General features: G+C 35.6%; 1 protein-coding gene and 1 long non-coding RNA gene across 2 annotated transcripts; both read left to right on the top strand.

The window, feature by feature from the left end:
- Positions 1-9,386: 9,386 nt before the first annotated feature.
- On the top strand, positions 9,387-11,362 carry LOC131622849 (uncharacterized). The gene is made up of 2 exons (XR_009290027.1): positions 9,387-9,527; positions 11,118-11,362. It is a non-coding gene; the product is annotated as an uncharacterized LOC131622849 (long non-coding RNA).
- A 3,407-nt stretch (positions 11,363-14,769) lies between these two features.
- Positions 14,770-18,676, top strand: LOC131644889 (protein Asterix-like). The gene is made up of 3 exons (XM_058915499.1): positions 14,770-15,003; positions 15,122-15,222; positions 18,395-18,676. The coding sequence occupies exons 1-3, from the start codon at positions 14,863-14,865 to the stop codon at positions 18,456-18,458; spliced, it is 306 nt and encodes a 101-aa protein (XP_058771482.1). The 5' UTR covers positions 14,770-14,862; the 3' UTR covers positions 18,459-18,676.
- Positions 18,677-25,662: the final 6,986 nt, after the last annotated feature.

Raw genomic sequence — 25,662 nt, 5'->3', positions numbered from 1 at the left:
GTCTGGAGATTTGTACAGAAGAAGAAGATCTGGTTCTGCGAAAGGAATCTCTGATCCTTTTATCTCTTCGTTCTTCAGAGTCCACCTTGTCAGGATCATAGGTGACCCTCAACTTCCTGGCTTTCTCAGTCTCATCTTCTCGGGCTTTTCTTTTTAGCCTAGCCTTTAGTTCCTTCTGATCCTTCTTCAGAAGATCAGCCTTGGACGGAAGTACTCTGCCATGGATCCAAGCAGGATCAATATCTGATTGCTTCCTAACACAATCTTCCAGGTAAGACTTGACAACCTGATGCAGTTCTTCTTGAAACAAGGAGGCAAAACCTTCAACAGCAACTCTTCTTGAGAGAATGTCAGGAAAGCTTGGGCACACAGAAGGTACATTTTGAATGAGTTCTAATCTGAACAAATCCACACCATTAAAAATGGGACCTTGAACTACTCCAAGCAAATGGGATGCATTGAGTTTTCTGATGGAGTCCAGCACTTTGCTTTCAGTAAGAATGTCTGAAATCATTCTTCCAAACGGAATAGTCGTTCTTGAAAGATGAGGGTACTTCGCCCTTTCCTCTTCTCTTGACTGAAGGATTGAAGTCTTTAGATTCTCAAACAGAATGTGAGAAATGTTGATCTCAGTCTTTTTGCCAATGCAGAAAAGAGTGTGCTTGTGATCTGGACTGATGTAAGAAGAGGAGAGCATCCTTTTTCTGTGGTGAAGAGAACCCAGAATAATCTCAGCCCATACTCTATAAAATGGCCTCAAGGTGCCTGTGTTATTCGAGTCAATCCCAGAAGACTTAGAGATTTGTTTTTCAACTATCGACCAATCAACAGATGCATGTCGAAAACCAGACCAACCTTCTTCATCATTCAGATTGTATAGCTTCCTGATCAGTTTTTCAGAGATAACCACTTCATGCCCTAGCACGAATGAAATGATGGCCGTTGGGGTAACCGTTGCATGTACCCAAAAATCCTTCACGAGATCAGGATAAATTGGACCAACCAATCTATTAAGGTACTTGGACCATCCTTGCTCAAGGATTCTTGCATCACACTTAAAGCCATTCGCTTTAAGATTGTTTAAGTCCACAGCAGTTTCACATAAAACCTCCAAGTCCTTCGTGGGTATCAAGCAAGTTTTCAAAGGAGCATATTCATAATTTCGTAGAAGGATTTGTGAAGAAGTAAGTCTTTCTTTTGAGGAAGATGAACAAGAGGAAGAGTTCATGATGATTATGTCGTAAAATTAGAGCAAAGACTAGGGTTTGAAAAAGAAAAACAGATGCAGCGAAAAAAAATGTACAGCAAAATAGAGAGAAGGAGAAAAGAATGAAGTTGAAGCGGGCTATTTAAAAGATTTGAAAATAATTTAAATCATTTTGCATTAAATGTGAAATGACATTAGGAGAGATAGCATGGTAAATGAAATGATTTAATACAGTTACCTAGGTCGGCGTCTTTTCAACTGCACGCTTCGTACTGACCGTAGAGACACGTGTGTATCATCAGATAATGGATGACAGGTGTGAAATATTCAATAGGCTTTACGCCTTCTGATTCCAATCACTGCTTCTGAATTGATCAAGTTTCTCTTCTGGAAACACTCCTTCTGAAGTGTGCTGATATAAATCTGAATGATCTTCTGATCCATTACTTCTGATATGCACAGCTTCTGGAGATTCACTTCTTTGTTCTGCAGCTTCTGATAAGACAAAACTGTATCTGCAGAAATTCTTAAGCTGCTTTGTTTCATTAGAAACAAGTTTATCATCAAACCAGATATTTATTGATTCGTCCACAATCAATGTTTCAATATTGTATATTCTGTAGCATTTAGAGCATTCAGAATAATCAAGAACGAAACATCATTGCTTTAGAAACAAACAAAACAGATGGTTCCAAGACTAATAAACTTTCTTTTCTGATCTCCTACGAATATAGTTTCTTCCACAGATTTAAGTACCAGAACTTGGAAGACAGTCCTTCTTCCCTTCAAGTGTTGAGACCAACTTGAGTCCAGGTGACATGTCATGTTGACTTTTATCTTCTTTGTCGCCAAGAGAATCTGCAAAAGAAATAGTCTTTTTCTTTGGTACCCACATTTTCTTGGGTCCTTTCTTGTTAGATTTTCTCAAGTTCTGATTGAACTTGGGTTTAACATTGTAAGCAATAGGAGGAACAGCATGATAATTTTTAATGTGAGTTTCATGATATTTCCTAGGTTGTGTCACATGCTTTTTGGTGTGTGTTATGTGAAAACTTTGAGCATGTGAAGTGTGCCTAATATCATGGGAGTGGCCATACTTGAACTGATCATACAATGGCTTGTATGTAAATTTCATTTCATCAACAGGTTCAAGTTTGTATGGGGTTTCACCCTCAAAACCAATGCCGACTCTTTTGTTTCCAGACACAGCATATATCATAGAAGCTAGCTGACTTCTGCCAATACTTCTAGATAAGAACTTCCTGAAACTTAAATCATATTCTTTCAGAATATGGTTTAGACTTGGAGTGGATTTTTCTGAATCAGAAGGAGATCCAACATTATTGGATAATTTTAAAAGTTTTTCTTTTAATTCAGAATTCTCCAACTCAAGCTTCTTTGTTTCAAATTCAAATAGCTTTTTCAGCTTTTTGTATTTGAGACTAATCTGAGACTTGAATTCCAGAAGTTCTGTTAGACCGGAAACTAACTCATCTCTAGTAAGTTCAGAAAATACCTCTTCAGAATCTGATTCTGATGTAGATTCTGATCCATCATCTTCTGTCGCCATCAGCGCACAGTTAGCCTGCTCATCTTCAGAGTCTGAATCATCTTCTGACTCATCCCAGGTTGCCATAAGACCTTTCTTCTTATGAAACTTCTTCTTGGGATTTTCCTTCTGAAGTTTTGGACATTCATTCTTGAAGTGTCCAGGCTCATTGCATTCATAGCACATGACCTTCTTCTTGTCAAATCTTCTGTCATCAGAAGATTCTCCACGTTCAAATTTCTTTGAACTTCTGACGCCTCTGAACTTCCTTTGCTTGTTCTTCCAGAGTTGATTTAGCCTTCTGGAGATCAAGGACAGTTCATCTTCTTCTTCAGATTCTGATTCTTCAGGATCTTCTTCTCTAGCCTGAAAAGCGTTAGTGCATTTCATGATATTGGATTTTAATGCAATAGATTTACCTTTCTTTTGAGGCTCGTTTGCGTCCAGCTCTATTTCATGGCTTCTCAAGGCACTGATAAGCTCTTCCAGAGAAACTTCATTCAGATTCTTTGCAATCTTGAATGCAGTCACCATAGGACCCCATCTTCTGGGTAAGCTTCTGATGATCTTCTTTACATGATCAGCCTTGGTGTATCCCTTGTCAAGAACTCTCAATCCAGCAGTAAGAGTTTGAAATCTTGAAAACATCTTTTCAATGTCTTCATCATCCTCCATCTTGAAGGCTTCATACTTCTGGATTAAAGCGAGAGCTTTAGTCTCCTTGACTTGAGCATTTCCTTCATGAGTCATTTTCAAGGACTCATATATGTCATAGGCTGTTTCCCTGTTAGATATCTTCTCATACTCAGCATGAGAGATAGCATTCAGCAAAACAGTTCTGCATTTATGATGATTCCTGAAAAGCTTCTTCTGATCATCATTCATTTCTTGCCTTGTCAGCTTTACGCCACTAGCATTTACTGGATGTTTGTAACCATCCATCAGAAGATCCCATAGATCACCATCTAGACCAAGAAAGTAACTTTCCAGTTTATCTTTCCAGTATTCAAAGTTTTCACCATCAAATACCGGCGGTCTAGTATAACCATTGTTACCGTTGTGTTGCTCAGCAGAGCCAGATGTAGATGCAGGTGTAGACTTTGCAGTTTCATCAGCCATCTTTTACTGAAGCGTTTTTCTCTTCCTGAATCTTTTCTAAACACGGTTAAGTGCTTGCACCTTAGAACCGGCGCTCTGATGCCAATTGAAGGATAGAAAAACACTTAGAAAGGGGGGGTTTGAATAAGTGTAGCTTTAAAAAAACTTGACAGATAAAAATAAATTGCACAGTTATTTTTATCCTGGTTCGTTGTTAACTAAACTACTCCAGTCCACCCCCGCAGAGATGATTTACCTCAACTGAGGATTTAATCCACTAATCGCACGGATTACAATGGTTCTCCACTTAGTCAGCAACTAAGTCTTCCAGAGTCTTCTGATCACACACTGATCACTCCAGGAACAACTGCTTAGATACCCTCTAAGACTTTTCTAGAGTATTCTGATCCACACGATCACTCTAGTTACAACCTGCTTAGATAACCTCTAAGACTTCCTAGAGTATTCTGATCCACACGATCACTCTAGTTCCTTACAACTTAATGTAATCAATTCTAAGAGTATTACAATTGCTTCTTAAAAGCTATAATCACAAACTGTGATATTTCTCTTAACGTTTAAGCTTAATCTCACTAATATATTACAACAGCAATGTAGTGAGCTTTGATGAAGATGAAGATTCTGAGCTTTGAATAGAACAGAGTTTCAGCAAGTTAATATGAGTTGTTTTGTGTAGAATCGTTAACCTTGCTTCTCATCAGAACTTCATATTTATAGGCGTTGGAGAAGATGACCGTTGAGTGCATTTAATGCTTTGCATGTTCCGTACAGCATCGCATTTAATGTTATACGCTTTTGTCAACTACCTCGAGCCTTGTTCACGCTGTGTCTACTGACGTTGCCTATAATAGCTTTTAACGTTCCTTTTGTCAGTCAGCGTAGCTTGCCACTTGTACTTCCTTCTGATCTGATGTTTGAGAATACAACGTTTGAATATCATCAGAGTCAAACAGCTTGGTGCAAAGCATCTTCTGATCTTCTGACCTTGAAGTGCTTCTGAGCGTGATACCATCAGAACTTCAGTGCTTCTGATCTCATGTTCTTCTGATGCTTCCATAGACCCATGTTCTGATTCTGCTTCGACCATCTTCTGATGTCTTGCCAGACCATGTTCTGATGTTGCATGCTGAACCCTTTGAGACAAAGCTTCTGAGCGCTGAATTATGCATACTCTTTATATATTTCCTGAAAAGGAAATTGCATTGGATTAGAGTACCATATTATCTTAAGCAAAATTCATATTATTGTTATCATCAAAACTAAGATAATTGATCAGAACAAATCTTGTTCTAACAGATAGTAATGCTCATCACAAGATGGTTAGTGATAGAAGGGGCAAGAATCAACAAAGCCGTGGGAAACCGTATGATGCTGGTAAAGGGAAACAAAGAGTTACTCATGGTCAGAGGTCTAGTGGGGGAGATGCTCCTACTAGGATTGTATGTTTCAAATGTGGTCAACCTGGTCATAAGAGCAATGCTTGTACTGCTGATGCGAGGAAGTGTTTCAGATGTGGTAAGATGGGACATGCAATGTCTGATTGCAAGCATAAGGACATGGTATGTTTCACGTGTGGCGAAGAGGGACACATTGGTAGCCAGTGTCCAAAGAAGAAGGCACAATCTGGTGGAAAAGTGTTTGCTTTAGCTGGGACTCCTACAGCTAGTGGAGACCGACTCATCAGAGGTACATGTTTCATTAATAGTACTCCTTTAATCACTATTATTGATACTGGTGCTACTCATTGTTTTATTGCTTCTGATTCTGTTGAAAGATTGGGTCTTATGTTGTCTTCCATGAATGGAGAGATGGTTGTCGATCTTCCAGCTAAGGGATCGGTGACTACTTCTCTGATGTGTTCAAAGTGTCCTTTGTCGATCTTCGACAAAGACTTTGTTGTTGACTTGATTTGTTTGCCGTTAAGTGGATTAGATGTGATCTTGGGTATGAATTGGTTAGAGTATAACTATGATCATATCAATTGTTTTAACAAGTCCTTGAGGTTTTCTTCTTCCGAGGAAGAAGGAGTTGGTTTGTTGACTGGTAAGCAGTTGAGGCAATTGATGCAAGACGAAGCACAAATGTTCTCGTTGATGGCGTCATTGTCTTTTGAGAATCGAGTTAGAATTGATGAGTTAAAGGTGGTGCGAGAATTTCCTGGTGTGTTTCCTGATGAAATTCCCGATGTACCTCCAGAAAGAGAAGTTGAGTTTGCGATTGATCTTGTACCTGGTACCAGACCTGTTTCTATGGCACCGTACAGGATGTCTGCATCTGAGTTATCTGAATTGAAGAAGCAATTAGAAGAGTTGCTTGAGAAAAAGTTTGTAAGGCCAAGTGTATCACCGTGGGGAGCGCCCGTGTTGTTAGTAAAGAAGAAAGATGGAAGTATGAGACTTTGTGTTGATTATCGGCAATTGAATAAGGTGACGATAAAGAACAAGTATCCACTTCCAAGAATTGATGACTTGATGGATCAATTGGTGGGTGCTAGTGTGTTTTCTAAAATTGATTTGAGGTCCGGATATCACCAGATTAGAGTAAAAGAAGATGATATTCAGAAGACCACGTTCAGGACTCGGTATGGACACTACGAGTATTCGGTGATGCCCTTCGGTGTTACTAATGCGCCGGGAGTATTCATGGAGTACATGAACCGTATTTTTCATACTTACTTGGATCGGTTTGTAGTGGTATTCATTGATGACATTCTGATTTACTCTAAATCTGAAGAAGAGCATGAAGAGCATCTGAGGATTGTGTTGCAAGTTCTGAAAGAGAAGCAGTTGTATGCCAAGTTGTCTAAGTGTGAATTCTGGTTGCATGAAGTTAGTTTCCTTGGTCATGTCATTTCTGGTCATGGCATTGCCGTGGATCCTTCTAAAGTTGATGCTGTGTTACAATGGGAAGCTCCAAAGTCAGCTACTGAGACTAGAAGCTTCTTGGGTTTAGCCGGTTACTATAGACGGTTTATCGAGGGATTTTCTAAATTGGCACTTCCGTTGACAAGATTGACTTGCAAGGGAAAAGCTTTTGTGTGGGATATTCGATGCGAAGAAAGTTTCAATGAGTTGAAGAAGAGGTTGACGTCGGCTCCAGTTTTGACTTTGCCTAATCCGGGAGAGCCTTTTGTTGTGTACTGTGATGCTTGTCTGATGGGGTTAGGTGGTGTGCTTATGCAGAATGGTAAAGTGGTGGCTTATGCGTCTAGACAGTTGAGAACTCATGAAAAGAATTATCCTACGCATGATCTAGAGTTGGCTGCAGTGGTCTTTGTGTTGAAAATTTGGAGACATTATCTTTATGGTTCTAGATTTGAAGTGTTTAGTGACCATAAGAGTTTAAAGTACCTTTTTGATCAGAAAGAGTTGAATATGAGACAGCGAAGGTGGTTAGAATTATTGAAGGATTATGATTTCGGTTTGAACTATCATCCCGGAAAAGCTAATGTTGTGGCCGATGCTTTAAGCCGAAAGACCTTGCATATGTCGGCTATGATGGCTAAGGAGTTGGAGTTGATTGAGCAGTTCCGAGATTTGAGCTTAGTTTGTGAAGTGACACCGCATAGTGTTATGTTGGGAATGTTAAAGATTAACAATGACTTTCTCGACAATATCAAAGAGGCTCAGAAGCTAGATGTGAAGTTGGTGGATTTGATGGTAGGAACCGATCGACTTGAGAAGGATGATTTCAAGTTAGATGCGCATGGTGTGTTGAGATTCCGAGATCGTATTTGTATTCCTGATGATGAAGAGATTAAGAAAGTGATTCTTGAAGAGAGTCATAGAAGCAGTTTGAGTATTCATCCAGGAGCTACAAAGATGTATCAAGATTTGAAGAGTTTGTTTTGGTGGCCTGGTATGAAACGTGATGTGGCACAGTTTGTGTATGCTTGTTTGACTTGCCAGAAGTCGAAGATCGAGCATCAGAAGCCTGCAGGGTTGATGCAACTGTTAGAAGTTCCAGAATGGAAATGGGATAGCATTTCGATGGACTTTGTAACAGGATTACCTAATACCTTGAGAGGATTTGATTCGATTTGGGTGATTGTTGATAGGCTTACGAAGTCGGCACACTTTATACCTATTAACATCACATTTCCGATTGCGAAGTTAGCAGAGATATATGTCAGGGTGATTGTAAAGCTGCATGGTGTTCCTTTGTGTATTGTGTCGGATAGAGATCCGAGGTTTACTTCCGATTTCTGGAAGAGTTTGCAAGAGGCGTTGGGTTCTAAGTTGAGGTTGAGTACGAAGTATCATCCACAAACAGATGGTCAGACCGAGAGGACTATTCAGTCATTAGAGGATTTGTTGAGAGCATGTGTTCTTGAGCAGGGAGGTTCATGGGATACGTATCTTCCGTTGATTGAGTTCACTTACAATAACAGTTACCATTCTAGTATTGGGATGGCACCTTTTGAGGCGTTGTATGGTCGGAGGTGTAGGACTCCGTTGTGTTGGCACGAATCGGGTGAGAGTGTGGTGCTTGGACCCGAGATTGTTAGAGATACTACTGAGAAGGTGAAGCTTATTCGAGATAAGATGAAAGCTTCTCAAAGTAGGCAGAAAAGTTACCATGACAAGAGGAGGAAAGATTTGGAATTCCAAGCTGGTGATCATGTATTTTTGAGAGTCACACCTGTGACTGGTGTTGGGCGAGCTTTGAAGTCAAAAAAGCTCACTCCTCGTTTTATTGGTCCATATCAAATATCAGATCGAGTTGGGAAAGTTGCTTACCGTGTGGCTTTACCGCCAAATCTTGCTAATTTGCACGATGTGTTTCATGTGTCACAACTCCGAAAGTATGTTTCCGATCCGTCTCATGTGATTCAGATGGACGATGTGCAAGTGCGTGATAATCTCACAGTGGAGACGATGCCGGTGCGAATTGTGGATCGCGAGATAAAGGTTCTAAGAGGCAAGGAGATTGCATTGGTGAAAGTTGTTTGGTTAGGAGCTGCTGGAGAAAGCTTGACCTGGGAATTGGAAAGCAAGATGCGAGACTCCTATCCCGAGTTATTTGAATCAGGTAAATTTCTATTTTCGAGGACGAAAATATTCTAGTAGGGGAGAGTTGTAACGCCCGGAAAAATAATTATTTTCTTAATTTAGACATTTGTGATGTTTTCTGAAATTTTTGCGTTTTGGGGCATTTTAGTCGGTATTAGTTCGGGATAGCGGATCGATATTTAATCGGAGATTTTAATATTTTTAGTATTAGAAATATTAATGAGTTAATATTTAGCGTTTTGGGAATTTTCTGAGTAATTAAGTTTAGACTGGAAATGTGAGACACTGAGTAATAAGTCGGTATATTAAAATAATCGGATTTTATTTTAATGAAGTTTTATTGGAAGTATTATTTTTATATTAAGTGTGGAAATAATATTGGGCTTAATTAATGACATCTCTAAGTACTAAGGGGTATATTTTGTTAGACCCATTTATGTATTAAATGATTAATATAGTCTATTTTTTTAAAATAGAAGTAGTGTTGTCTTTAAGAGAGAAGAAGAGAAAAACCGAGGAAAGAAGAGGAGAGAAAGAAAAGAGGGGTTAGGGTTTGAAGAGGAGACCCAAAGTGTTGCTCTAAAGTGTCATTTTTCTCCAATTTTCCATTGAATCTTCTTAGAGCTGCACTCAATCCAAGGTAAGGGGGGATTCTTACTACCTAAATGGGAATATGATAGATTATATGTGGGTTTAGGGTATAGATTAATCATTGTATAGTGTTAATTTTGTTTTCTGTTAATTTTGAAATTGCATTAGATTTTTGTCAAGTTGCTGTTTTATTAAAATTTGGAATGGATGCTGTCGTTCAGCAGCTAGCCATGGACGTCTGACTTGAAATGCCGTGACCGGCGGCTCGAGCATTGACTGTGTGATGTTCCTCTAGTTGCTTTGCTGTTGATGAATTAGTGTGACTATGTTTTCTTTCTAATTCAAAATATTGCTATGTCAATTTATTTTTTTTTGTCTTCCTGGTTCATATTTGTACTTAAGGAATATAAATAATACATGGTATTATGTGGTAGACATGCATCATGATTTATGAAATGAAATATATGATGTTATAAAGAGAAATGAGATACACCACCAACACATTTTGTTTCTAGCTAGGTTGTATTGTCTCTTAAGCCACACTATTCTGTGTCATATGATTCTAATATATTCTCTGTTATGCTATTTTATACATAATAGTATAATAATGGAAATGAACATGATTAGGAGATGAAATAAAATTGAAAATAGTAGAAATATTGGATTGTGAAACAGTAGCAATAGTAAAGCAGTAGGAATTATAGAACAAATATATTTCAAACAGTCCCGTTAGGTCGAAATAACCGAATTAAGCGGTATAATTAGTTGTCCGGAATTTAATGAAAATTTATATGGTAATTAAGTTTAATTAGTAGATAAGTGTGGTTAATTTATTTTGTTGAAAACATGTTGGATAATAGTTAATATCATATTTAGTTAATTGAGATAATACTTAGGAGTTGGTTGTTTTATTCGATATATCGACGAATTACAATCCTTTATGTATTTGACTAAAATTTGTAGTTTTAAATTAAATACTTGTGTTGAGATGAATATTGTGATTATCGATATTATCTTTTTTTTTTTGTATTTGTTTTGTGGGTAGCCTTAAGGTGTGAATCCTAGTGAATTTTGATATTGTATATATGTTGCTATGAAGGTGATAATCTCGTTGCTAAGATTGTGTTGTGAGCCTTTGGCTAAAGTTGAACGGTGTGATTGTTGATATGTGACCGTTGTTGTATTATTGTTATTTCGTTGTCGAATCGTGGTCGTTGTATGTTGCCGCATAGCATAGCATAACATAAAGTTGAACGGTGTGATGTTGATATGTGACCGTGTTGAAGGCTTTGCCTTATGCCTCGGAATTACTGGCAATGTTCTAAGTTGGGAGTTTTACTCCAATGGTACCACATGCATATGCATAATTGAGTCGCATTCGAGTCGTTGTTAGTTGTTGTTGGTTCAAGTTGTTGTCTATGCATTGTGATGCTTGTGTGTTGATTTGTTGAAGATGTCGATATGTTGATATCAAGACTATTCTTTGATGATGATCTTTGTGTTGTTTATGTTGATGTTGTATGAAACAGTGATTCATTTATATTCCTTACCTAATATATGATTTATCATAATCCTATTTATATAGTTTGATATCTCACCCTTTCTGTTTGAATGTTGCCTCCACGTGGGTAACGTGCAGGTAATCCAGATGAGTAGCTGTTTCCGCTTATAGTCGAGTTCTGGGTGTCATTGCTCTGATACGTAGCACTCGGGGGGAAATGAACACTTGTTTGATGTTGTTATTTGTTTATTGAACCTTGCGATGTATTTGAGGAGTTGTTTGTATTGTTGTTTTTTTTTATGATTCAAAAGATGCTATGTCTTTGTTGTTGAATCGTTGTGAATCCGTTGCATGTTGAATCTAAGTTTGGAACATGTTATGAATACTATGCTATTCATAAGTTGACATATATGTTAAGAGTTTTGTTCACTCCAATCCTGATAGTGTTATGTATTAGTTTAAAAAAACATGACAGGTTTATGTTTATGTTGAATGTGTGACATCCTGATTCTGTTGAGAATTTTTATACTCTGATATTTTCCGCATAAATGCTTGGGGTAGATTTGGGGTGTTACAGGTGTTATGTAGATTTCTAAATATAATGAGGAATTATACTCTACGGAGGACGAAGTTGATTTGATTCTTAGTGGAGAGCGGGACTCAGTTGAGTTATTTTGTAAGCAATGGTATATTGAGGCTGATGAGTTGTGTAATTATAACTACTTGCGTGTACTCGTTCCGATGGTGGGAATGTTTTAATAGATGTAGTAACTCAGGAATTTGTTTTGAGTAAGTGTAAGTATTACTTTATCGCTCAGATGGAAGAGTGTGTCTAAGGTTGGTACGTGGGTAGATGGAATCCATTACTGCAGTGTTGATCAGTTGTGATCATACCATGGATTGTGTAATTGTATTATTCAGTTATTGAGCGTATTGTATGGATCGCACCTCGACGTTTCATTGTCGTTAACCTTTGGAGATATAGCGAGTGGTATACCTTGGGATGGTCAAATGCGACGTAAGAGCTGAGATTGAATGCATGAGACATGCTTATGTTGGTTATGTCAGATGAAATTTGAGGTTAGACTAAGAAAGTGTTAACTGGGAACGGGAGAGTCAGATGAAGGACTCTTATCTGGAACTTTTCACTTGAGGTTTGTTTTCGAGGACGAAAACTCTTTTAGTGGGGGAGAGTTGTAACACCCCGAAAATTATTTCTAATTATTTAATTTTAAGTAGGAAAATTATTTAATTGGAATAATTGATTTTATGAGGAACATTGAGAAATATTGGAAAATAGTTATTGGGCTGTGTTGTGGTTAGTGAGAAAGGGAGGTGTTAACTTGTTAGACCCATTAACCAAAGTTATTCTATTTCTCATAAAGTAGAAGGAAATTGTGGAATAGGAGGGTTACAGCAATTACGAGAAGAGAAAGAACGTGAAAATAACTGAAGAGCTTTGGAAAGGGGAAGACCGAAGATCAAACCTAAGGTAAGGGGTGATTACTCTAATTATATGGTATTATGATTTTGATGATGATAGGATTGAATTAAGGGATTAGAATCTCTATTTGGGATGTTAGGTTTTGTGAAATTCCAACACTGACATGCATGATTTGATGAATTGACTGCAATTGATGATGTAGTATTGTTACATGGTGTTATGGTATGTTGTTTGTGCATTAGAATCATGTATTTGGAGTATTTTGATGTTATTGGTGATAAATTTCGTAATGGTATGAGTTGGTATGTGTTTGGGATGCATAAAAGCCTTAAAAATCATGTTTTTCAGCTACTGTGTTCGTGGGAACCGGTTCCCATGTGGGAGGAACCGGGTTCCACTGTTTTAAAACGTTAAAAATAGCATTTTGGGTCCAGGAACCGATTCCCACATGGGGAGGAACCGGGTTCCAGTACAAATTCCAGCAGCACGTTTTGAAAACTATTCTAACTTTAAAAGCTTCTAATTTTCAAACCGTAAGTCCGTTTTAGACGCCGTTTTGGGCGTTGTTTCTTAAATTAAATACTCTACGATATAAAGTAAAGAAAACAACAATAACTTGATTTTATTTTGAAAATCTTGATTTATTTCGTTTATGGCGAGTTTTGTACATTGTGTGCATGATTTGGTTAATGCGACAATGTGGTGATGTTGTAATGATATACTGTGATTTGACGTTATATGTGGTGTGAATTATATATGATATAATTGTAGATGGTGCTGAAACCGAATATATCATTCGGTGTTGCTTTTGGTGAGTTATTGGTAATGACACTGTTCATTTTGATCATGTGGTGATTATTGTGATCGTATAATGATAATTTGATTTGTTTTGAATGATGCATGATACATGTACATACTTGTTGGTGATAACTATGTTGAGTTATGTGAGACGATGTTGTTCATCGGATCGGTGATGTTGTAAGTATGTCATATGTATGCATTCATTCATATGCATTTTGGTGATGGATCCCGATGATGTTGTGGATTAAATGGTGGGCATAATTCCCATTGTGTGGAATTTGTGCCGGTTGGGCTGTATCTTGGTGATGAATAGATCAGTCAGATGGGTTTAGCCCATGTATGGTACCACATGCATAAGAGTCTGCATCGTCTTTGTATAAATTATGACTTGTCAGGATGAATTCCGGTGTTATGATTGTGTTGTGTTATTGGTGCATACTATTGACTTGTGCTTGTGATTGGTATGAATTGATTAATCTGAATATGCTAAGTAGGATGAATAATTGCTTATGAATTCTATATCTGATGATTTTTAATGCTATTTAATTTATGATGTAGTCTCACCCTTACTTTGATGATTTCAGATTGAAGTAGCGGCTTAAGTGATTGGTAAGGATGGCTTGTAAAGTCATGTCTTTAGTTTTAATAAATAGGTGTCGGTGTCATGCTCTGAGACTTGTAACACTGGAGAACGCATGTTTTTAGAGTTATCATACTCTTTTATTCCTTTATTATTTGGTTTGGATAATTCTCTTTTGTTGGAAGAAAAGGCTTAGATCCTTATGAATGATGTTTTTCATGGAGTATCCAAATATTTTTGATTTTCCGCTGTGATAAAACATGAGTTTGAATTAATTACATGTTGTTTTCTCAGTAGAGTATGATTACACTTGGAATGTATAATTGTTTTAAATTGTGACGCCCTTGAATTCATGTTTAACTCTGATTTTGTACTATGTTTTCGGGGTATTTAGAAGGGTGTTACAATAATACTAGTTAACTTCTCTAAAAAAATAAACAATATATATTAGTTAGTAAGATTTTGTAACATAATGTAGTTTGATTTGGTTTATGAAATACAAACCGCAACCGAACCGCGCGGTGATGTTAAAAAATGATCCAAACACGTCAGAATCAAATGCAAATTTTTGCGGTTTAGGTTGATTCAGTTCGATTTTGCAGTTTTCTATTGAGTCGGTTCGGTTTTGAACACCCCTATGCTTGGAGGCCCGCCAGGACCGCTCTACTAAAGACTTCTCTGACTCCCTAAACACCAACCAAAGACTCAAATCAACTCAAATTCACTCCATTTCTATTTAAAAATTTGTAGATTTAATTTTTTTTATAGAACAAAACAAAAATAATGAAAAAAAGTTCAAACATCTTCAAATATACATGGTTTATGATTGTCATGTAAAATATTTGTTCAAACATCTTCAAATATACATGGTTTATGATTGTCATGTAAAATATTTTTACACAAAATCAATTAAATTAGATAAAAGAAATTTCGACCACTTTCAAGGGGCACTTATATATTGGGAAAAAGTATCTAAATCAAAATAAAGAGCGAAAGTAAGAGTAAACTCCCGTCAGAGAAATCGAGGGAGGAAGACGCGAGAAAGCGAATCAGAAAATATGTCATCTCACGGGAACGATCCACGTCAGCCATCGGCGGCGAAGCCATACGTAGCTCCGGTGATTGCGCCGCAAGACCTTCCTATCGATTACGCCGGTTTCATCGCCGTCATATTCGGCGTCGCCGGTGTTATGTTTAGGGTTTGTATTTATAGATCTCGTTTTTTTTCTTCTCTCTTTTGATGGATCTATTGAACTACCTTCGTTTCGTTGCGTTTGATTTGATTGACCTTATTGTTGTTTTCTCTTGCGAAATTAGTACAAGCTGAGTTCGTGGTTGGCTCTCATATTCTGTGCGCAATCCATTGCTAACATGAGGAATGTGGAAAACGATCTTAAGCAAGTTATGATGGCTATGATGTAAGTTTTTTCAGTTGTTCTGATTTCTATTTGCAGATCTGTTCATTTGATTATGTGTATTGTAGTATCTCTAGTATCGACATCCCTGGAAAAATGTGTCAGTCTAAACCGACACCGATATTTGTGATTAAGTTTAAGTTATTATTTTTCCAAATTATTACCGGTGTCAATGACGAGTCAGTGTCGTGTGAACACGGTATCTAAAATTTGGAAATTTAAAAATAAGGTTTATTCTTTGAGATTTTAATAAAACTGGTCAGTTTTTGAATCTAATAGGGAATTAGCTTTGTTTGATCGATCTATCTGACGCCGTTTAGGTCTGTTTGGATAAACAACTCATTTAAGTGTTTATAGCTTAAATGCCTAGTATATAAGTGTTTATGTATGAGCTATTTCTATCACAAAAGTTAAAATAAAAACTATAAGTTGTTTCATATTAGGTATAAACTGTATTTGTAAGCTATTTTATTGAGTTTATGGAAATCAGCTAAGAATAACTTAGAAATTTTATTGAGTTTATGAAAATCAGCTAAGAATAACTTAGAAATATGTCATAAGTTGTGTCTGTAAACTCTTTCACACCGTCTTACAAGGGCTTATGCTTGTAGTATGGATTAGCTCAAAGAAGACAATTGAGTCAGACGCTTAAGTGGATGAGGCTTAATTGATATGTGGATTATTGATAGGATAGGACGCGAAAACCCAATAAGATGGCTGACCCAATTATTGGGCCCACTTACACTAGGACACCTTCTAGAAGATCGTAGAAGAAGTGTGAGTAAGAGTTGTGAGTAGGAGTTAGTTAGGATATCCTTTGATTTGAGGTAACATTTCTCTTATAAAAGAGAGGGAAGGAGGATAAAGAGCAACTCTTTCAAAAAGTAATGAGTACTCGTTCAAAAGGGTAGTGAGTTACACATTCAGAAATATTGTTAGGAAGTTTGTTAGAAGAGTTATTCTTTGGTTTAGGAGTTCTTGAAAATGAAATGTTGGTTTAATTTCTGTGTCCTCCACCATTGTAACAGCTTTAAGCTCAACCATTTGCAATTAATAACACACTTTTGTAGCCCGTAAAATCTGGGTTCTATTAATTACCCTTAAAGGATTGTAGCAAGCTGCTAATTGATTAGGTAGAGTATGAGAATCATGAAGCTTGTTTTTCTTTCTTAATCATTAATTTGGTAGCTAGACTGTTAGTAATATTTGTTGCTGTAACGAAGCCTTCTGACATCTTCTCGGTTTTTTATAAACTACAATAACTCAGCTAAGAATTAAGGAAATTGTTGTGTTTTTGTTGACATGTGTGGGATAGAGAAGAATGAAATAAAAGATGTGAGGTAGAAAATTCTAATGGAGTTAAATGATTCTGTCAAATATGATATGACAATGACAGAGGAATTTAGGGTTTCATAGGTTTTGGTTGTTTGGCTATCGCCTTCGCTAAATGCTTGGTCATATTAATTATAAGTGTGTAAAATAATCAACTTAGCTGCTCATAAATCCAAGGAAAACCAATTGTTTGGCTATCACCTTCGCTAAATACTTGGTCATATTAATTGTAAGTGTGTAAATAATCAACTTAGCTGCTGATAAATCCAAGGAAAACCAATTGTTTGGCTATCACCTTCGCAAAATGCTTGGTCATATTAATTGTAAGTGTGTAAAATAATCAACTTAGCTGCTCATAAATCCCAGGAAAACCAGTTATTCTGATTTGGAATACGTCTTAAAACTCAGTAAGTAGACCCATGCCAAATGTCATATATGTATACGCAACCGTTTCAAAGGGGAAATTGAAGAACTAATGGAGGTACTGACATTTGATACAAGAGGCACATCAGATTTACAGAAGCTAATGAAGGCAGTACTTTGAGAGGATGCTTTCAGATCTAGTAAGTGGAGCAGTGTATCCATCAACCAAACTTGGCATGGTGGTTCCTACTAGAATGTGATTTGGATTTTCTGGTCTGTGCTAAAGATGAGGAACGAGCCCCGCGAGTCTCATGAATACAAGATCTGCATTATGGAAGGTTGAGTAGTTATTCTACAGAATTAGGCATTGATCTCATTCATTTGATAAGAATCTGCTACAGATGCAACAATAGCTTTCTCAGGGAGGTTGTCTTTATATTCTTGACCCCTAAGCCAAAATTTGATGCCATATAACTCCATGCATCATTATTTTTTCCGTCCAAATTGTGAATTGAGAGTGGGTTGCTGACCTAGTTGGTGAGAATGGGTGGATCAGCTTTTGGAGCGTCAGTGTTTGCCATGGTCAGAAAAGAAGTGGGAAAAATAACACCAAACCGTGGCAAAAGCGGGAAACTGAGATACAAACTCCAAAACAAACAAACCATGTAAAGATTTGGAACAGAGATGACAGGGTGAGATCGGCACATACAGAAACTAGTGACGGCATTTGGTTGATTGCATATGATAAAGAGCATATGCATGTTTGCGTATTTGACATTGGAGTAGGTTGATACTATGGGAGAAAGAGAAACATGGTTAGAGGAGATGGAGACCAATTGTAAATGGCGTTGGCGACGGTAGATGTGAGTGAGTTGTGGCGTCATGAGGGGAAAACTGTCAGAGACAACGGCCAAAATAGATGGAGACTACTAATAGGAGAAGAAACACATTTTCCGAAATAAAAAAATCACCAATGGGCAGTGTCCAGTGGGTAGAGTCAAGATCCTCTCCATTTTTCTTCTCCATTTTCCCTCTCCATTACTAAAGTTTTGAAGACATTTATAATGTATTAAAAATAAGTGGATCCATCAAATATCACATTATTGTATTTATATTTACAAAACTTTGATAATTGACAAAATGGAGAAGAGAAAAATGGAGAGGATCTTGACTCCAGTGGGTATTCATGGTTTAGGGATGTAAAGAAATAAGAGACGTGAGATGGAATACCAAGAGTCATAATGATATGCGACATGAAATGGGAAACATGAGATGGAATACCAAGAGTCATAATGTTTATACAACATAAAATCGATCTGCAATTTCCCTATTTACATAATTTTTCGTAGTTGTGTGAGTGAAAGTGAGAAAGTTAAAAGATTCAGTGAACTTGATATCTAATGGTTTGTTTGATATAAATTTCATGTTACTAATTTCTTCATTGTTAAAACTGTTGACATGATGTTTATTTGAACCTCAGGTTTTCTTTAATGGGATTGATAACAAACTACTTTGGCCCTCCTAGACCCGGTGGCAAGCACTGAGCACAAAGGAAATTTAGAGTAATTCAGTGTTTATGTTTTCTTTCTTGTGTAACTTCTTTAGTTCGCTTTATTAATTATCCTTTTGAAGACTAGAGCTCTGTCAATTTCGACAATTTGATGTTTTAAACTTTTAACATTAAAGATAGAATAGTTAGGATTCTGAGTAGAGCTATGCTACACAATTAATAATACATTTATGCTTTGTTGTGTTTTGGCTACTTGGAACACTTTTTCATCTGATTCAAGGATGCAGTGCAGGTGTAAAAACTAATAAGGGTCTGTTTTAACAGCCAACTCTTAAAAATAATTACATTCAGTAGTTTTTATTTTGTTAAGTTTTTTTTTTAAAGCAACTATTTTAAGATCAACTGTATTTTTAGTAATTTCTATTTAAAAATGTTTTTGATGGTTCAATTATTTTTAAATGTATCTTATGATGATAAACAAACAATGTAAACAAATAGTTGTTTGCTATTACTGCTGATTATAAAATTTATGTTCTTTTTGACACTTATATCTATTGGAGGCTCTAATTTCCTCTTCTTTTTTAGTTTATTAAATTTGAATTTGGAACCTTTCATTTTTCTCATCTCTCGTCTCAATAATTTAGCAATTTATTAATATTTTCTCGTATTATAAAACTTTCTCTTATATTTTAATATTTTCTCTTTAAGTTTTATTAAATAAATTAACTATAGAAAATTTAAGTAATATTTAATGGTCTATAATTCTATTAAAAAAATCTAGCTCTACATGCCTACTTTTTATTTAAAAATGACTAATCATGTATGTAGTAATAGTAAGTAACATTACTCTTCACCACTTGACAAGAAGTAATGTGGATGAGACTCTTGAATTATAAGTAAATATTCTCTTTTTAAATTTATTGAAGAATTGATGTATCTGTCTTTTATATAGATTAGATATATTTATTATTCAATAAAGATTTACTTCACATTTGTGAAACTTTATATCAAAACCTTATACATCAACTTAGAATTATATTTTTAACACCCTTCTAAATCTCATATAATTCACCAATGATTTAAAATATGCTCTGGAACACGGGTTAGAATCATAATAATAAAGATTCATAAACATGTATATTCATGTTATTTATTCAACTTCATAAATTAGTCAAAACATTGCATGAGAATCATCATCATATAATTATTATTAATGTTCAAACTCATGACATAAGCTTCATTAAAGAGTTGAAACAAAACATAATGCGACATAAAATTATTCAACAAAGTATTCTCAACCAGATGTTACATATCAAAGTAAGACACCTCTATAAATAACATAAAGTACTAAAATACTCTAAGAGCTATTTTCCTTACATCCACAAGCTACTCCTGAGTATCTGCATGTTACCCACGTGGAGGCAACGTTCAAACAGAAAGGGTGAGTAATCACAATCAATTATAAAAAGCATAAGAGAAAAGTAAACTTTAAAGTTATAGTTTACAATTCAAGTAGCGACACGCCTTCATATTCATCAGTAAACAATCACATAACAAATTTCAAGTATTCACACATCATGTTTCGTCAACAAGAAGTCATGCATTTATCACATAACCAATAATAATGTATCATCACCACACATATCATCACCAAATTCATGCAACGTCACATATAATCTTAGTGCAACAACAACACCGACACAATGCATGTGGTTTCAATATGAACCCTTAGATTCATTTCACTCCTTGATCCCCACCATATGATCGATTCCCTCTTGGAAACGAAGTACACCAAAATTGCTACCATTAGGGTTGGAAATGAGTCGAGTCGAACTCGCCTCAGCTCAGTTTGACTCGTTAAGAATTGGCCGAGTTCGAGTTTAAGACAAACTTTTTTCCAGCTCAAACTCGACTCATTAAGAATTGGCCGAGTTTGAGTTCAAGTTCGAGTTTATCACGAACTTTTTTTCAAATCAAACTCGACTTGTTAGAAGTTCACGAACATCTCAGTTCAACTCGTTAGATTACTCTTGTTAGGTTCAACTCGTTTATTTCACAGCCTTAGCTACCATCACCATAGTAACGCTTCACCAAATCCCGGGACAAGGATAGTAAAAAGCATAAATATTCGGTCGTATGACAACTTAGATTTAAAACCGTGTTTAACCTCCAAAAACCTCATGAAAATAGTTTAATCAAATATAATAATCATTCGCAAAATAAAGTGTTCCCGACCCGATGTTACATATCAGAGTAAGACGCCACTATTATAACGAATCTAAATAAAAAACTCTGAAGCTATCTTCGAAACTTCTACGAATTACTCTTGGTCATCTGCGTGTTACCCACGTGGAGACAACATTCAAACAGAAAGTGTTTTGCACTAGCCCAATAGTTCCAATTGGCCCAATTCGCTCATAGGCATAAACGTCCCAACAAGCATTGGCCCAATCCATAGAACCAGCAGGGAAGTAGTCTCCCCTTCCGTCGGGCACAATTAATATTTAGACCTCACACGACTAAGGATTAGCCGAACATGTTGGGACTTCGTCCCCGACAACGGCTAGTACCTTGTGCTCGACTAGTCAAAACCTAGTCAACTCCTTCCTATATTTTGGGCCTTGGAATCACGCCCAGGCCCACGAATATAACATGATCCAATCTACGTCAAGGAGAACATTATAAATAGCCCTCTACCTCTAGAGGGCAAGGTAATCCAAACTTTTCCCAAACTTTCATACTTTCTGTTGTACCTTTGTTCTCTTTCTTACTTTGGCATCAGAGTGCCTTGCAGGTACAACTCCCATTTTTCTCTCAAATATCATTGAAGATTAAGCTACTTGTTGTCGGCCACCTGGTCAGCACCAACCGAACAGAAAGGATGAGTAATCTCAATTCAATATGAAATATATAAGGAAAAGATGAGTAGTTACGATCTACACCATCACAATATAACACATATCAATCACCAACACATCCTACTCCTCGATACATCTTAATAGCACCTAGACATCTTTTACTGTCAAACATCATATAATCACATCGTTCACAATTATCGTCACATCACAATTCATCAACAAAACTTATGCAATGACACACGAGATGTTAATGCAACAACACCAATTCAATGCATGTGATACCAACATTATGAAAACTTGGTTCATCACCCTCCAAAGATCCTCACAATAGGATCAGTTCCCTCTTAGAACCGAAGCACATCACAAACGCACTCAATCTGCACAATGGGATTGAGGCACATCACAAGCGGACCACCGTCCAAAAATGCTATGAATGCATGATGCACAACGTCATATAAATTTCGACCACGACTAGTCAAATGCATCATCATTCACATAATCATCATCACAAAGCATGCATATATGTATATTCATGCAACATCATTAGAATATCATCACGATACCATCTTTAACATCACAACAACATCATTGCAACCACACTCAATGGTTCGTCACTACAACAAGAATTCCTAGCATACATGATTCCTAAACATGTTGGACATAGAAATACTGGGAAGATACCTCACCTATCTATTCCATGTTATTGTTCTGTTCATTAGCTTTCTAACACTTCAAATGGTTCGTCATTTGGATATACGATTAAAAATTTATGATCAAAATCGTACGGAAAAACAATAATTTGGGTAAAATCTGAGTGCATGTGCCGGCACATGCGAGTTTGTGGTCGGCACATGTACTGCTCTATTTTAGGCTGTAACCACTAACTTGTATGTGTCGGCACGTACTGTAACTTTTAAGAAAAATTATTTTTCTGGGAGCCATGTGTCAGTACATAAGTCTTGTACACCGACACATACTGTTATAATTTTTAAAACCACTTTTTCAAAGAATCATGCGTCGGCACATGGTTCGTACAAGCCGATAGTTACTGCTGCGTTTGGCACAAAATCACTTTTTAAAGGCACTTTCAGATATTTACCATGACAAAACCTATGCTACGAATTACATCATCAAAGATCCAATTTTCTGCTATCCTAACATCCCTGACTCATTATCATGTTAGAGAAATCATGGATTTCAACACAACATAACAATGAAATCAACACATCATTTCTCATTCATTAATCTTTATTCACAACACATCAAATTATCATCATTAACACATAATCATTATACTTTTCATCAAATCATCATACAAGACAAAAACTTACCACTACCTTAACCTGATATCAATCATAATAAACGCGATTACACCCCCTTACCTCAAATTCCTAGCAATTAGTTCTCTTCTTTTACGTTCTACGGGGATTCCTCTTTGGTTCTCTTTGTCCTAACTCTCACTTTGCGTCTTCTCTCTATTCCACGATCGTACATAATGAACCGTATCTCTCTTATTTTCTCTTGTTATTACCCCTTAGATCCTTTCTATGTTATTCCTCTTACGCCTTTATTCAACTTTTTTTCTCTTAATATTCTATTTAATTATTATTATAACTCCAAATAATATAACCGAATTATTAAAGTCCAAATAATTCTAATTACCCCCTTAATCCTTCATTACCCCACAACATGACACACATAATCACATAAATTCACAATAAAATCACCAATAATCAATTAAGTAATAAAATCTAAATCTTGGGGTGCTACACAAAACATGTGTTTTACAAGATGAAGGTTCAAGTCTTTGCTAAAAAAACAAGTAAAAGATTTACAAGGTGTGAATTCAGTTAGGGTATACTTTCAAATCCAGTTGATGTACACAATTGGAGTAGTTTCTTCAAGTCAAGCTTACCCATCTTCTACCTTATCCTCAATCTTTCAACGTCACCATGGGAAGCTTTTCTTGGTATGTAACTCACTTAAAGTAAAGACCTACCAAAAGAAGGATTGAAGTGACAAGCAAGAAGCTATCGCATAAAAGAAAGCTTTGGTTATTAGAATCATCAATAAAACATCATATCAAATGTTTGGTTGAAACACTTTTGATGTTGTGGAGTTTCGACTAAGTTTAACCAAATTCCTGCACTTCAAAAAAAATCACATGGAATTATGTCTCATAAACCGGTGCATTCGGTTAACAAAAGGCACATGTTCATTTCCAAGTTACTAACCCAAATTAAACCTCTTGCATTCAATTAACTCATCCACATCACAAGCAATCATATTTCCAAATTCACCAAATCAATGTTCATTACATTTAGATTAACCAATTTAGTTTACTTTCATTTGACCAAAGTTGAAGTTGCATCACTAAACTAACCATTTACTTCAACCTGTTTCTAATCCAAAAGAAAAACAGACTAGCCATTTACCATTATTATTTAACAGAGGAGCGGGGAAGAGGATGATGCTTCGGATATCTTGTGTTCTCGTTTCGACTCCGTTCCCTTTTTTATTTTCTCTCCGTTTTTTATTGATTTAATTATTAAGTCAAAAAATTTTGTCAGTTTTCATTTATCATTTATGGTCTGTTTGTTTCAGCTTTAAAAAATGGATGTTTTCTTTATATTTTTGAAAATAAATTTTACAAAACCGTTTTTGAAAACATTAAAAGATGTTTTTATATTTGTTTTTTATAAATTGAAAAATTACTTTTGACATTTTATAACATAAATAAACATTATTGAAGACTAAAACATAGTCAAAATTGTAAAAAATTTTAAAAAGTGGTATTTCAAAAATGATTTTTATGAAAATCTATTTGAAATAGCTTATAAATTAAGTGATTTTTTGAAATTTTGATATCTAAAAAAAGTTTCAATAAAGTGATGAAATACCTAAAATAAGATTTTAAAAATAACTATTCTAACCAAATTTTCATTTGAAGTTTTTATGAAAAGTTTCTTTGTAAATTGTTTTTACACAAAATTATGTAAAATTATAAAAATCTTTTTAAAAAAAAAAGGCAAAACAAACGGATCCTTAATTTTATTAGTACAAAGGCCGGAAGGTGTTCAAATCAGATTGAACATGAATGGTGGGCTAGAGCATGATTACGGTGGACCTTGGATTTAGAAATGTCGCATTTGTAAAAATTATTTATCCTAAAATAAGTGTCGTTTTTAGTTTCCAATGTAATTTTAGTTTTTTTCTTCCAATTGGATCTTTTAATTAATACAAATAATTTACTATTTCTCTTACATGATATTAATGATAATTAGAATACACCAATAGACAATAAGGATAATTTGATAATATCGTTATTCTCTCTCTTTTATTTATTTTATTTTTTTAATATGTGTGAAAGTGTCAACTATGACACTTATTTTGAGACGGAGTGAGTATTTGATCTTTTTAACTTTCCAAAGCAGACCAATCCAATGGTCATGCTTTATTACATCATAGGCTTTCCATGGATAATCTGAAGGTCCTGAAAAGGTTGACTTGTGGGTCCCTGACTTTGGTCAGAAATCAATAGTGTTTTCCTTTTCTTTTGGGCTTGGTTATTGGTCTACTTAGATATTCTTTTTTTTTTTCTTTTTTGCACCACCTTTTCTTTCTATTTAATTTTCATGGTTTTTCTTCCCTTTGTCTTATGATTAATTATTTTAATTTAGTTTATTTCAATTAGTTTATCTATTTTATTTTTATTAATTTGTTTACTTATTATTTAATTAATTTGCATTTATTTATTATGATTAGTTTATTTATCTTTATTTGTTTTTAGGCTTAAATGCACCTTTGGTTCCTGTAAGTTAGCGAGTTTTTGATTTTTGTCCCTGTAAGTTTTTTTTTCTGGGTCTGAGTCCCTATATTTCACTTTTGCGTTTGTTTTAGTCCCTAGAATCAAAATCCGCAGGAAAATTCGCAGGAATACCTGCAGATTTTCCTGCGGATTTTGGCTTTAGGGACTAAACCTCAAGTAAAAAGTAAGATATAGGGACTCATACCAACAAAAAAAACTTACAGGGACGAAAATCAAAAACTCGCTAACTTACAGGGACCAAAGGTGCATTTAAGCCTTGTTTTTATTTTTAGTTTATACTCATTCTCATTCATTCCCTTTTTTCTCATGTAACAAAATTTATCCTCCCCTTTTGTATTTTATTTTGCTTTGATTCTTGCTCTAGCTTAGTTTAGTTTAGCTTGAACAATCAAATAATGCGACAACCAAAATCAATCATTTTTCATAATAAAAATGTTTAATCAACTTCAAGCCATTTTCAAAATCAAACAAACAAACTTAGGTCTTTCTAGTTTGAAAACCTTGATCAACATCAAGGACGTTTTCTAAAATAATAAGTCGATCCTTTTCGA

The sequence above is a fragment of the Vicia villosa genome, linkage group LG1 (assembly GCF_029867415.1).
Source record: "Vicia villosa cultivar HV-30 ecotype Madison, WI linkage group LG1, Vvil1.0, whole genome shotgun sequence".
NCBI lineage: Eukaryota > Viridiplantae > Streptophyta > Magnoliopsida > Fabales > Fabaceae > Vicia > Vicia villosa.
The sequence above is the reverse complement of the archived record's forward strand: the minus strand, read 5'-3'. Positions and strand labels throughout refer to the sequence as shown.

Coding starts and splice junctions, on each gene's coding strand:
- LOC131644889 (XM_058915499.1), top strand. CDS start 14,863: ATGTCATCTCACGGGAACGATCCACGTCAGCCATCGGCGGCGAAGCCA. Junction 15,004..15,121: donor TCGCCGGTGTTATGTTTAGG/GTTTGTATTTAT, acceptor TTGCGAAATTAG/TACAAGCTGAGTTCGTGGTT. Junction 15,223..18,394: donor CAAGTTATGATGGCTATGAT/GTAAGTTTTTTC, acceptor TTTGAACCTCAG/GTTTTCTTTAATGGGATTGA.